This window comes from Telopea speciosissima, chromosome 6 (genome assembly GCF_018873765.1).
Source record: "Telopea speciosissima isolate NSW1024214 ecotype Mountain lineage chromosome 6, Tspe_v1, whole genome shotgun sequence".
In the NCBI taxonomy this organism is placed as follows: Eukaryota; Viridiplantae; Streptophyta; class Magnoliopsida; order Proteales; family Proteaceae; genus Telopea; species Telopea speciosissima.
The window spans coordinates 63,533,139-63,548,198 of NC_057921.1; the positions used below are offsets into that span (position 1 = coordinate 63,533,139).

Sequence of the window (15,060 nt, forward strand, 5' to 3'; positions counted from 1 at the left end):
TAGGAATTACAATAAGACCCTCTCAGTTTTTTACAAATACACCCTTAATCTCTTCTTATATTCACTATTTGTGGCGCAATGGCCCCACCTAATATTAGGCCACATGGTATATCGCTGCTTTTAACCTTATGAATAGGTAGGGTTCACCCTAATTAGTCATATGTATAATTTGATGGTTTAATTCAACCATATTATTGAAATTCTATTGCATTATTCCCGTATTTTCAATGATCTCTATCTTTTACCTCTTCTACCATCCTATGAAATCACATCTTTACCCTCTATTGTGGGAGGAGAGATAAACACAACTACATGCTAGCATAGACTACGCAATCAGACATAAAACTCAATTCTTTATCATTTTTTGTAAACTTACAAGCATAGTTCAAAATTTCCAATGGTTTTTTTTTTTTTTTTTTTTTTTATGAAAAACAAAAGATATATTACTAAAGCAAAGGTAGATATACAATATTCTTGGATTAAGCATACTTAGCAAGGTTCGTGACTATAGCTATACAAAAAGGGTCTCCTTGCTTATCAAACACTATTTCTTGAGTCATATCAGAGATATACATTAAATCCTTAATACAATACCAGGGCCAAAAAGATTTAGTTGGAGATGGAAGAATATCAGTGATGTGTGGATTGGAGCACCATACTTTTTTAACCTTCAACCCCATGCTAGCAGCATGGTCTAGGCCTGATCGAATACCAAAAATTTCAGGTCCCATATCATTAGTAGTACTTATATAACTTGTAGCAAGAAAGGTGAATTTGCCATCTTTCAAAAAGATATAGGACCATCCTGCCTGACTTAGTCCACGTATGATGTATCCTGCACAGATTAAAACAACAAAATTGAGCACAGGTAAGGAAAAAGAAGTAGGTACTAAGAAATCCTTCACATTACTAACAATTACATCCTGGATGAAATTGAGGTGGGGGGGAATAATTTTAAATCCACCAACCATTTGCATATATGTTTCATAATCCAAATTGGATCAGGCTTTCCTGACCCATTGACAACTTTGTTTCTAGTTGCCCAAATAAAGAAGCAAGTAATAATAAAGACACTGAAAAACCAGGTTAACGTTTGTTTATCTAGATGATGATTAAAGTAAAGTGCTAGGCAAAAATCTATCAGGCTTTCATAAGCCAAGAATTCGGTTCTCAGGCCCAGAGGTCCGGCCACCCATATGTGTTTAACCCAATCACAAGATAAGAACAAATGCTAGGAGGATTCGATACAATTTCCATATAGAGCACAGGAAGAGTCGATCTGAAGCCATTTTGAGAGAGTAGCCCTGATACAATTTCTAATGGTTTTGAAAGGCATAAGATAAAACACCATATGAAACATGGAAGTGTATTTCATTTGATCTAAATTTATACCATCTCGTCGAAATCAGGGATTTGTTCCCAACCAACTCGAGTTGGTGGTTTTGAGGCCCATAAATGTATTTTTTTCCCTCTGGTTTTTTCTATACAACCTTTTTTTTTTTTTACATTATAAACACAATGCGTGAACAATTTTCGAAAAAAAATAATACTTTTGGTTATTGACCCAAGTTTACTAGTATATGTTGAATGATCTTGTACAATGTACTAAGAACCATAGTTGTTAGGATGACACTTATTTATGCCAAATATCATTTAAGTAAATGATTTGCTATTTCATTTACTTAAGATATTATTCATAAATAAGCAAGCACCTCATATTTGAATAAAATGAAAGGGTAATAGTTAAAAATTAAATTTCAAAAAAGATAAAAAATAAACCCCCTAGTTCAAGAACAAAAATTGGATTTTCGACGGTAGGTGGAATTTTCAACTTTTAAATGCTAAGTTTTTTCTCAAATCTAAGAATTTCATAAATCTTAATATGATAAAACATCGATAAAAACCAAAAGTGTGATAAAACATTCATTTGTTTTGATATTTATAAAAATATTTTTCGTTCATAATGATTTTGATAGCATTCATGCACACCAAATAAGGTTTGCAGAAACATAACTCCTTCCATATAAATCAACTATCAAACAAATCTTTCCACTACGTCCATGCCACCCCCCTAAGGATGTCAAATTCCAGCCCAAGTGTTTTGGACCGATCGAAACCATTCAATTCCGTCTGAATGAACCCTTATGGGCTTGGTTTCATTTTGTGGTTTAATGGATTGAAAAGCCAATATTTTCTAACGTATATAACGTTTACCAGCCACAAATGGAATACCTAAATAAGTGTCCATTGTCTTTTGAGAGAGGAGGGCCCATTCCGACTAAACTGGGGCCCGAAACTGAAAAGGGGAAGTGTTTCCTGTGGGGGAGGGTGCCTCCCTTGTGAGGGGAGTGCATGCGGAAGAATCAAGGAGGGGGTTTTCACCTTTCATGGGGGGAGGGTGGTCATTTCTCCCCCCTCCATGTTTGGATGCAGCACACACGCTCGCACACAGAGTTCTTTTTTTTTTTTCTGGCAGAAAAGAAGGCTATGCATTCATGCGTGCCCAACGCCAAACAAAGGGAAACAAAATACATAAGATAGATAGAGAGCATGATAAACACGAGGTATGAATATACGGTATCCAAAACCAAGGAGTGGAAATTGACCCGGTCTCACATGCCATTGACCGGGTCATCCAGAGTAGGATGGATTATAACCATATCCCTAGAGAAAAAGCTGTAGACACAGCTAAAGATAAGCGCATGCACAAACGTGCCAATAGAAGGGGGCCCATACGTGCTGAACAGACCAAAAACACCAGATTTCCCACGTGTGTTGACATGCTGCCACAGTCTACTTTCAAACAGACTTGCTAGAAAGACAGAGTTCTGCTGGATCGATGAGTGGAGCTTCAATAGACAGTTAAAAAACCATCTGAAATGTTGCCACAGCCTACTTTCGAACAGATCTGTAAGGATCTGCTGGATCGGTGAGTGGAGATTCAGCCGGCGATAGGAGAGGTACGGTGAAGGTTGAACGGGGGCTAGAGTTTTTGAGTCGACGATAAACTCAGTGCCACCAGCACTAGGGTCAGCAACACCTGCAAATAGACAAACAAAGAAAACGGAAAAGACGGGGCGGTGATGAACCGTGAAGAAAGGGGTGGGTTCGTCGTCATCATCGTCGGTATCGTCACCAACGGTTCCAAGGATCATGGTGAATGGAGCAGAGAAGGAGAAGAGAAGTAGTACATGCACAAACGGCGGAGAAGAGGCACGCACAAACGACGGAGAAATGATACGCACAAACGGCGGAGAAACACAAGCACAAATAGCAGAGATGGGTAGAAACCAGATAAGAAACCAGGAACTCGCCGATGACAACGATCAAAGAGGTTTCGTGCAAGAAACCAGCTGGCGGCCAAACCTTTAATTCATAAAGAGATAAAAAAACAGGCATAGCAACAACAGGAAGTTAAGATCGTCGTCGTATTTTGACGGCGGCCAAGCCCCCAATGCTCTTTTTCAATACCTTTTACAAGTTACACCTTAGAGCAATTTAGATCCTTCATTGCCGAGCTGCCCGACAGGACCTACTGCCAAGACACAGCAAGAAGATAAATGACCGCCTTACCCCCACTCGGGCAAGGCGCTCGGGCAGGGATAAGGTGGTAAGTTACTGCCTTACTGTGTCTTGGCAGTAAGGTCCTACCGGGCAGCTCGGCAGTAGAGTATCAGGGTCCGGTTGAGAGAAGTGCTTTTTAATGGGTGTAACAGACGGAGTTCTTTTTATGAAAAAACGAGACCAAATTGGTAAAAGCCTGATAATGGCGTAATAATATCCCATTAATCCAACCTGCTAAAAGACTGAATCTCACAAACCGGGCTTTGTCATAATAGTTTGGTACTTTGCTTTCGATTTAGCCCATAACCAGGCCGAATCCAGTTCATCCTCCTCTAGAGTAATGGAGGTGTGCGAAGGTAGGCTCAAGCGTCTATTCTGCTCGTGAACGTAATGGTATAAGCCTGCCTGACTATGAGACCGACTGGTCAAACCTTATTTGAAAAATAGGACAAGCCAATCATTCCAATATGATCGTTGTGCAATCATCTCTGGAACTTAATACTGATAACCAGACTAAATTAAATTGTACAACAATTGCTTGCAAGAGAAAATGATCATGGTTGATGGTTTATAAGCACATATAAACTACGGAGTGCACGAGTCATATATTACACACATTGCCTGAACTTCCTACATTTTTTTTCAGCTAAATTACAATGCCCCATCACCACATTGAGATAAAGAAATGAAAATGCACAAGCAAGTTGGAGAATGGTATCAATGTCCAATCCATGTTGCTTATCCACAACTGTGAGAGCAAACAGGAGTGGTGTTAAATATTCATGATTCAGGATGCGAAATTTTGCATTGTTGAGGACCTGGTTATTCAAATCATGAGAATTTGTAGCATCAGAAGCTGGGGGTAAATTATCTTCTGTGGTAGGGTTTAAAGTACCTCCCCCGACATCCTTAGACGGGTCATCCGCATCTTCTCTTTCATCATTTTTGTTGCTGGGACTCCCTGCTCCACCATCCTTTGGAGTGCCTGGAACCAATTCTGGCCTTGCTTCAACTCCTACCCTCCGCAGATGCAGCTGTGATATTCCAGTTTCCAGTTGAGGAATACAGGAGCAATTGTCAAATATGAACCAGGGAGCAAATAATTGTAGCACTATTCTCCAGTACCTGAAGATGTAGATTGACTTCATCTGGGCGAGAAAGAAATGGGAAATCACCTCCAGTCTTGATGTATGCTTGCCTTGCCCCAGGGTACCTTTCACCCAGTTGATCTTTCAGTTGTTGAGGGGTGGCACAACAGTCATTCGTCTACAATCAGCAGCGAGTCATATTGAAACAATCAATAGGATTATCATCACAATATCTGCTCTTTTTATTCCAAAAAGCTTCCAAACAGGACGACATAATAAAATTGTTCTACAACAAAATAGGAAAAATAGTTTCAAGAATTAGAACTTATTGAAAGAAATTTGCTCAAAATTACTATGGCTTTTGAGCTTTGACTAGCACTAGCATAATAGCTACCAGAGACTTATAAATAGTACAAAACAATTATTGTTTGGTGAAGAAAATCTTACTAAAGTTTATAATCAATGAAGAAACAAAAGAAAAAATATTTAACTTGTCGAGATTCATAGATTCACAATACAATTAAATCCTGCATCTAGGAATAACTAATGCACCTCATATCAAACATTTTCATTTCTCTCAGAAAGTCTATAATCACTGCCCTTTTTTAACGTCTGTGAGAAAAATTCTAAGAGATTATGAACCCTAGTCATGATAAAACCAAATATTTTCTTCTCACAAGAGAGAATATGTAATTTATTGTACAATAAAGTGACTCTCAAAACCGTAGACTTATCCATCATCCAACAAATATATATTGAAATGTAAGCCGAACGAGCCACAAAAGTCCAGCTATGGCAGTCTAGATATTTTGCGGTTATGCCGCACCAAATACTTGTGAACCATCTCAAGGTCTAGCAGGGATTGCTTGGAATCATAATTATGGACAAATTTTGAGGCAATATCCATTGTAAGCCTGGATAAAACCAGACGAAACAACAGTGGTTATAGTTTATTGCATGTCAGCAAGGAAGGCAACCATAAGTTTGAGTTCTCCCAGCAGCCTTTTGATATTTGAAGAAATCTAAAAAGAAGTATGTATGAGCAAAAGCATACCCTTCTCTAATTGTCAATTATACAGTTCCATATATGAACTTCAGATTTTTTCTGTTGTTTTGTCAGAAATTTGAACAAAAAATATTTATTTGTTTCGCAAAGAGATGTGATTGATGAAATTGCAGATAGCATCCATGTGGGTTTCAGATTACATACATCCATTAGAGTGATAAATGAATCTGAAAGCAACAGAGGTTCAACTGATGCAGCATCTGCAGTCAATGTTAACCTTGAAGCTAGGTCTTCCCTTGATAGTGTCTCAACCTGTCAAGATATTCAAGTGCAGAAAAGTAAGGAATAAATGAGCTCTGGATACAATAAACAAGGATGCAACTTAATTTCTCCAAAGAAGTTAGACTTTCCAATATTAAGAGAAAACCAATGTTTTTTTTTTTTTGGATGAAAGAGAAAACCAATGTTAGTGCACAAGAATACAAAAAAGGCACCAGCTAATCCTCTCTGAACATGACTTGTATATAAATTTTAGAGTTACATTGAAAATAATTTGACAAGTAAGATTTTTAAAAAGTTGCTTCAGGAAGTTGATAAGGATTACTGACAAAAAATAGCTATAACTTGAAGACTAGCTTAGAATGCATTTGACATTACTTGGCTGACAACAAAGTCGACAGAGTCTGCAATAAATAGTTCATGTGGACCATTCTGAAGTCCCATTAAGACATGTCGCTTCAGCAAAAAAGAAGGTGCAAAGCTGACACTGCAAAGAAGACAACAGACAAATTAAACAACTTCTGTAAAATTGAAGAGGAAAAATGGAGAGATGATTCTTTAGAATAATTTGATGGCAAGGTATAAACCTCCTATACAATATACTTGAGGTAAGATTCTGGGAAATAACAGGAGAAAGTAATGCCAGGACAAATAGTTAATTCACTTCAGATCATAGAGAGCATACATTTCTTTCAGGGTTGTCAGAAGCCTGAAATTTAATTTTACAAATCAACCACAGCAAAATGCAATTCTAGAAGAATTTTAAAAAATCTCTATGGACAACTTTCTTTTTCGTTTTAAAGGAGAGGTAAAAGAGGGATCTAACCAATGTATTTCTTTGGATCACTTGCTATAAGAGGATTAAATCTGCCATGAATTTGATAATTCTGCTAATGAGAGGTGAAGGTTCAAATTCTTAGCATAGTGTAATAGCCATCATGCTTGCAGTGAGAACTAAATGGATGCGATACTATGCAAGAAAATTAACTATTAGAATTTAGAAGAATACATGGGAGCCCATGGCATAGAATCTGCAAAACCGCGTGTCTCCAAAAAAGAGTTTGAGAGTATCAATGATTTAACACGCCTTGGACGATGCTGAGCAAACAGTTGAGCTAGGAAGCCTCCCAATGATGTTCCGTAAAGATGTACCTGTTTAAATAAGATTGATCAGCTTTTCTAAGAAAATATCTGAGCTGTTGGGAACTAAAGCCATGGTAAATCAGCACAACTATGCAACAAAGTACCATTAATATCACTTATCCTATTACAAACTCTGTACATTCACTAATCTGCAAAGTCTAACTTCCTAACATCAAGATAACAAATTCTTTCCTGGTTCAATTTTTAATTCTCATAATCCACATTTAAGTATCACATAAAAGTCAAGTGGGTTGAAAGTTAAAAAGGTTAATGCGCTCATACAAAGGTTCCACCATCTATGGTTTTTGAACTGTTTTTTAAGGCAGACACCATGGACTGCAGGATGTTCAATATCGGCAGTTAGAACCTGAAATACAGTAGGGATCGTTACATTTACTTGATGTCAAGGGTTACTTTTTAGTAATTGATCAAGTAATTCTCTTTCCAAATGAAACTTTCTTCAAGATAATGTTTTAAACATGTGTTAAGAAAAATTCAACAATTAACAACTGACCTACTCAAAGTCTCAAAGTTACAGTGAACAGAACCAAGGTATAACATGACCTGATTTCCAAATAAACACTTAAGTGAGTCATGTAGAGCTCGTTGAGACCTTCAAAATGATACGTACTTCGACATATGTTCAGTTCTGGTCCAACCCTGACTGGGTGGTCATTTTTGGGTTTATAGGGGCATTTCTATACTTTTCTGGGTTAGGGTTTTTCTATATAGTGCCCTTATCTCGTTGAGAGAGGTGTGTGAGATTTGAGGGTTTTGTAGCCTACCTACTTGGGGGTGAACCACGTAAAATCCTTTGTTTTATGTGTTTTTATTTTGATCTTCTCTTTATCTCCATATTTCTTCTGCAAATCCCATTTTTGGGCGTTGTTTTTCTAACACACTGTCCTACCAATACAATTCATTATCAAAAAGGAACTTACTTACCAACGTAATGCACTAAGTCTTCAGCAAGACTTCTGAGTTCTACAGGTAGTATCATTAAAATGCTCATGCATCTGGTTATGCTCAAGTTGAAATTTTCATATTGATGAAATATTGTCCCAGAAAAGATAACTAGGATAAACTTCCATTAGAAAACTTTTGAACTAAAGGAAAACTTGGGAAGATATATAAGTTACAATTGAAAATTAAAGCAACTAAAAAAGGCATTGTTACATACTTAAGGAGTTAAAAGATTACAACCCCCCCCCCCCCCAACAAAAAAAAAAATCCCACAGCCAAAAAAAAAAGAAATAAAAGAGGAAAGCAAAGTTGTGAAGAACAAGTAGTATGAGATTATAGAAATAACCTAGGCACAACGAAACCGGAGAGAAGATAAAACCAGTACCATCTCAATTAATTCAGTTATATTCAATAGTAATACAATGCAAATAAATTAACATGACATGCTAAAATGAAGCAAACATGAAACACCATTTCCAACTTGCCATTTCTTTTACATTTATCTATATAGTTTAAACGATATCATATTTTTATTGAAATAACCATAGGAAAATTCTTAATTTTGTATGAATATTTCATATATGACATATATAGACCTGGTCACTGTATGGTGGCATATCCTCAAAAAAAGTTTCAAAGGAGACTGATAGATGGTGGGACAGCATACAGAAATAAGCACTGTATATTTTGTTGTCCTTTCTACAAGTTCCTGTAGGATATTATTATTATTTAGATACTTCCTGTATAAGATACATAATACCAAAGGCTCAGCCAAGGGCTTTAACATATGCATACCTTGTAATATTTTCTAACAATTTTAAGTGTTTTTGAATAAGTTTTTCTATATTTTGTTAAGCAAAATAAAAATATATTCATTTGAAATGACAGCACATGCACAAAGGGTGGATAGAACAATAATATAGTCCCCAGTTGTCAAGGCGATGCCTAGGCATCCAGGTGTCCAGGTGCCTTGGTCGCCTTGTTGTTGTTGCCTTCCAGGCCCTCTCCAATGCCTTGGGTCGCCCTAACGCCATGAAAACTATGCAAAAGTCTATGGACAAGAAAAGCTATAAAAGGAAACCAGACCCAAAAGTACAAATCCTAGAAACCCCCTTAGTCCTTGCAGGAAACCAGCTACTCATATGGTTCTTAAAGTCCTTGTTGCTGGAAGCCAGAAGCCAGAAGCCAGAAACCAGTAGTCTTGAAAATTATCAAAGACCACGCAGTACATTCTTTTGAGATTTTGAAGATCCTTTTTGTTTCTCTCAGACCACAGTGATCAACAAGTGGCAGCAGGACATATATTCCATGAAATACTCCCTCTACTGTTTAAACCATAACTCCTTTAGATAGTAATTAGGATGGAAATATTAAGTGGAGATGCTCGTAGAAAAGAAGCTTCCACAACAATACTCCAAACCTTCAAAGAACTAGTGCAAGTTAATAGCAGGAGGATAACATATCCAGCTCCACTCCCACAGAGGCTGCACCTGTTTGGGCTTGTTCATCCCTACTGATAGGTGATCTACTCATTTACTGTAAGGAATTCGTTTTCACAAACCCATTAAATTTTTCAATCAATTTCTCATCTTGTTGGGAACCTTCACCTTCATTTTCCAAATTTCAATGAACATGGAGGCCTGATCCAAAATCACCTATCCAGGTATTACTAGTTCATCCATAATGGTCAGCCGTTATGACTTACTCAGCAAAGATCAACACCAGAGAAACAGCGGCCCAATAAATTTCTCCTGCAAGGGTTTGCCTCAAAGTGTTTTGTCCTTTCTTGTACCCTCTGATGAGTGGAGCAAACATAGCTCTTTAAATGGGGGGGGGGGGGGTGCTCTTTTCTTTTATCTAATTCTTGGAAGTACGAACAAAAGTATAGACCTTTTGAAAAAGGAACTACTACTATTACTGTTTATTTTTCCTCTTTTCCAGTATGCTTAGTTTAGAAAAAAAAAAAAAAAAAAACAGCGTCCCAGTGCACGAGGCTCCCGCTACTGCAGGGTCTGGGAGGGGCAAACGTACGCAGCCTTACCCCTGCCTTGCAGGAGAGGCTGTTTTCAAGTTTTGAACCTGCAACCGAGAGGTTGCAATAACGCAACTTAACCGTTGCCCCAAGGCTCGCCCACTTCCAGTACACTTAGTTTCAAAGGCTAAAACTTCTTGGTGCTTCTGCTCCTTTATAAGCTATCAAACCTGCTCCATTTACTCATCATTGTTGGCTTTCACTTATATCCAGTTCTACCAAACCTATTCGAATTCATAAGTTACAAAATTTCTTTATCATAATGAATACTTTTGCCAGCGCATTCTGTTCTCCAAACTAGAGCACCAAGCGAATATCCATGGTAAGACAGAATCTTGAGGGTTTTTCCAAGTCACTGGAATTTCTAGTTGATCCTTAGTTGTTGTTGAGCCACATTTAAGTGCATGGATGAACCAAAAGATTTCTTCATTTTCATGAGCATAATTTCTTCTATAAATCAATAAGAAGCTCAACCATTATAACCATATGCGCACTTTGTATGAATGAAAACCGACTCTGAAGAACAAGATGCCTTGAGAAAAGTACAAAAGCCAACTAGTTTCTTACATGGTGAACATTGATAGAATCCAAAAACTTTTCAAATGCTAGAACCCACTCATTGTGATTCCATACGCACGGTATGTCAACAGAAACCACTCGATAACCCTGAAACAAATTCACAAAGGTCTCATTAATAAGTTAAAAAAAAAAGGGGTACATGATAGACCCGAACAAACCGCAACAAAAGTACACTTTAGTAACAGTCAAAAAATAATTGCTAACAACTGCTGAAAAATACACCGAGAACCTTCCCTGATTTTTACTTTTTTTTTTTTTTTTCCTTCCACCTGATTAGTGATATAATCCCCACCCAGACAAAAAGGAGAAAAAAAAAACAGGTACACATAAACAGAATCGGTGGGAATCGGCCAGATTGGTCACGTTCAGTTCTGATCTGAATCAGCAGATTCACCAATACAATTCCCGATTTTTAAAGCTGTGCATCGGTCATGTCCAATTCTGATCCAAATCTGCCGATTCTCGATTTTCAAAACCACACCCGACCTCGCCCCCTCTCTACTATCCACTATCCTTTTCTATCTCTCTCTCTCCATGTTACATAATTTATTCTGGAAATAGGCATACCAAACCTATTTCTCATTATATAATCTTTTATGTGAAATAGTAACCAAATAATTGTTATTTATGGCCCATAACTTATTCTCATAAATGATTTATCAGGAAAAGATCATAACTACAAATAAAAAGCATACCAAATAGAGCCTTAGTTAGAATAGAAGCTGTTTTAAGTCTTTTACGGGTCAATTAAGTAGCTATTTTGATTACGGGTTGGTTTAGGCTATTTCTCGTCATGTTAGGAGTCATATGTTGAGAGCCATGTAGCCAGCCATTCAGGCACACGAATTTATGAAATAAAGATATTCGATTTTCTGAATTTTGGCTGTTTTGTGTTCAGTGCTTACTGCTGTGGATATAGTGGTGTTACTTGGTGGATTCCAAGTGAAAACTAAGGTGGATTTTCTGAATTTCGGCTGTTATATGTTCAGTGCTTACTGCTGTGGAAATAGTGGTGTTACTTGGTGGATTCCAAGTGAAAACTAAGGTGGATTTCTAGTAGGTTTTAGTGGATTCCTAACCTGAGGTTTAGGTGGAATCCTAACATGTTATTCACTTTTCTCTCTATCCATTCTTCTATCTTTCAATTAAAGAACTCAGGTCAGATCTATCCCTATTCCGTTACTGCGATTTCTATACTATTCTTATTCCGGTTGTGAAATTACCATATTGCTGTTCAGAATTTCTGAACCTGTCACTCAATTACTGCAGTCTGATCTAGTTATCACAATTCCTTATTGCAGTAGGACTGTGCTAGAACTTACAATCGAGCCATCAGAATTTGATACTTTTCCATTAAAACAAATCATCGACTGGAGTTTGAGCTTGATCTGATCTTGTTTGACTAATCCCTAACACAGTAAGATTCTTCAGAAACCTACTGATCTTTTATCAGAATTTAATCAAATTTTGTACACACTTAAAAGGCTCTGTTATCTAAACATGTCAAACTAGGAGCATAACCCTTGTTGTACTCACGTATATCCACACCTAAACCACCAACAGGCCACCACCATGGACACAAGACTGACAATAGCAACAACCCAACAAGGCACCGACTGGGGCATATAGGTGTACCCATGATAATATTGTCAAAAAATAATTAAAAAAAGGAGAGGAGTAAATAAAGGGGCATAATCCAGTGGAAGTCCCATTTTTGCAGGTCCCAGGAAGGGTGCACTAGAGATGTTCCTAACCTTCAGCAACTTTTTCATGAAGTGATAGCTCTCAGACTCAAAACCCATCTTCATGCTGACAGCACAAGCTTTTACCATCACAAGAAGCGATGGCCCCTAAGAAATTTGCTGAAGAATTTAGGTAATGTGGTTCAACAAATCATGATACATTATAACTACCAAAACATAATATTTAAAGGCAATACAAATAATTTAGCTGTGCAAACAAACATTGAAACCCAAATAATTGATTACTCCAATACTATGTACAGAATTGTTTATATAAAGGGGGAGGATTCCTAAGCAGCCTGCTTGAAAAGGAATCTCCAGGCAGCACCTAAATATCTGCCATGTGGCAGTTCAGGTGGAGCCCAAAATGTGTGGATAGGTAGATCCCAAGGTCCCCAACATTATTTAACCCTATCCACCAAAAATAGAAAAACATTATTTGACCTTACTCTAAAGATCTTCACCTCATCAGAACCACTTCAAATAGCACAGCTCCCCTCCAGTTTTTCTCACCCCTCTGTCACAGGAATCATGAATAATATTTTTACTGTACAGGTTCAACAATCTCAATACTTCTTAAAGCTTAAAGAGAATATTCCTCCTAGTCAACCTTTCGTTGGAAAGTTCAATCAATCTGTCTCTCTCCTCCAATCTATGGAAAGGAAAATGACAAAGGCAGTAGTATTACCTCCAATTAAAATGGTAAATTCAATGCATACTTTATCTATGACGGGCAAATTTATATCCATCTTGTCTTCAACTTAAGATAGTACACCGTAGCCTTTAAAAGTGAGTAAAATCTGTACACTGAATCACTATGAGACTGCCAATATTTGTCGCTAGTACGTTCAACATTCATGCAACACACAAACAACGAGCTTCTTCAAGAAAGTTTTAAAATGCCAAGAATCTGATAGCAAGATAGATTGTCATCTCATTAAGAGCACTCTCACAGTTAAATAGAATCATTTTTTGGCTCCATTTTCAAATTGGTCAATGTATAATATGAAGAATTTGCCTATAATAAACAACAGTAAATACCGTAACTGAGATGCCGTACTACTCTTCAAAGTAATAGCTTCCTGATTTAGGTCATTCTTCAACCTCATAAAACAACATTCCTGAATGTTCAGCACCCAACATTTAATCGCTGTCATTTGAAATCAGGATGTTGAGTTACTTAGAGGAGTTGTACTACTCAGATGGGTTCTTAAACATGAAATATTTTAATTGGGAAATCATTCTAAGGCTCTTGCAGTGTGTATTTGGAAAACAACAAACTAAAAGAGGTATGAGCAGTATGCAACCGAAATATAAGAAGGTTACAACCTCAGATTCACTACCTTCATGGACAATGCCATTATCTGTTTGTAGTAGACGTCTGCGGTTCCTGCTGTACCGGGGATACAGATAAGTGGAGGCATCACCTTTGGCCCGAAGTCATAATACCGCCACCGTTTTGAGTTTTTTGTCCCAATCTACAAGAAACAAGAATTTATGGACAGGAGAACAATTAGGCATCAGAACTTCCAGCACAAGTACTCTTTCAAATTCAGCAATATCTTAGGACCGCGGGTGTGTTCTTCAAAAATCCAAAACTGTGTTGATCCCCAGTTGCAAGAGAGGAAAAATCAGTAAACAACATATAATATACAAGCCTCAACAACGAGGCCAGAAACCACTTATTTATTTATTTATTTTCTAAATAGTAACCATCATTTCAACAATTGTATCAACTGATATGCTGAAAAACCGAGTTAAAAAATTAAAATTGGGAAAGTATATGAAACTATGAATTTTAATTAGATATGAAAGACATTCAACAAACCGACTTGGAACTGGAAAGCAAACCCATTTGAAATTGGTGGCCTTTAGTGTTAACAAGATTATCAACAACGATGAATCATGAACCGAACAAGAGTAGTGTCCTTTTGAACGGGACGAAGCCAAAACAACATTTCAAAGTATGGTCGAAAGAGCAGATTTTTAGTACTAACACCAGTAGAATTAGATTTAAATGGAAAAGTTAAGTTCGAAACCCAATATATCAAATGATCAGAGAGATACATACAACAGTATTTTCAACGAAGACAGGGGACCAGCTTAATGGGAAGAGACAACCAATGACGATATGAAACTACAAAATTGCATAAACAATAAATAAGAATTGGGCGAGGAGAGATGTGAAGGAGAAGGAGAAACAAACTGTAATCTTTTGGAGCGGTACTTTAGACTTGAAGTGGATGTAATCTCCAGGCGCCGAAAAGACGCTTTTCATTGCTGCTCATGACCAATTTCGCCCATCATCACAAGAACACTGATTTAATCGATGGATTTGAGATCTCAACCAAAATTCAGTAATTTATTCCGTTGGACACGAAGATGACACATGACATCCATGGCTGACGGCCATTCTCCTCCTCCTCCATAGTCGTCACGTCAACACGAATTGGAAATTTGGAATTGCTCTTCCAAGTTCCAACAACTTGTCAACACAAGCACCACTTGGTTTATCGAACCAAACACATCCTAACGTGTAAATCCTCTTGGGCTAGACCCAAAGCGTGTCCAAACTCCTAACTCTATATTTTCCAATGAGTCCGATCAGTAAGTTTCCTAAAACAAATGGCTTCTGTGTTATTGGAATAGGGAGGAGCGTTTCCG

General features: G+C 37.5%; 1 protein-coding gene across 1 annotated transcript; it reads right to left on the reverse strand.

Annotated features, from left to right (window-relative positions):
• Positions 1 to 4,075: 4,075 nt before the first annotated feature.
• On the reverse strand, positions 4,076 to 14,731 carry LOC122666196 (maspardin-like). Its single transcript, XM_043862342.1, has 8 exons — positions 14,603 to 14,731; positions 13,740 to 13,874; positions 10,643 to 10,741; positions 6,947 to 7,089; positions 6,316 to 6,424; positions 5,863 to 5,970; positions 4,690 to 4,830; positions 4,076 to 4,598 (listed from the first exon to the last, which is right to left on the reverse strand). Exons 1-8 carry the CDS (start codon positions 14,672 to 14,674, stop codon positions 4,173 to 4,175), a joined length of 1,233 nt encoding a protein of 410 aa, XP_043718277.1. The 5' UTR covers positions 14,675 to 14,731; the 3' UTR covers positions 4,076 to 4,172.
• Positions 14,732 to 15,060: the final 329 nt, after the last annotated feature.

Excerpts from the sequence above, each read along its gene's own strand:
- LOC122666196 (XM_043862342.1), bottom strand. The coding sequence starts at position 14,674 with ATGAAAAGCGTCTTTTCGGCGCCTGGAGATTACATCCACTTCAAGTCT. Across the intron at positions 6,425-6,946 it reads TCTATGCCATGGGCTCCCAT|TGTCAGCTTTGCACCTTCTT; the intron begins GTATTCTTCTAA and ends TCTTCTTTGCAG. Across the intron at positions 5,971-6,315 it reads TCGACTTTGTTGTCAGCCAA|GTTGAGACACTATCAAGGGA; the intron begins GTAATGTCAAAT and ends ATATCTTGACAG.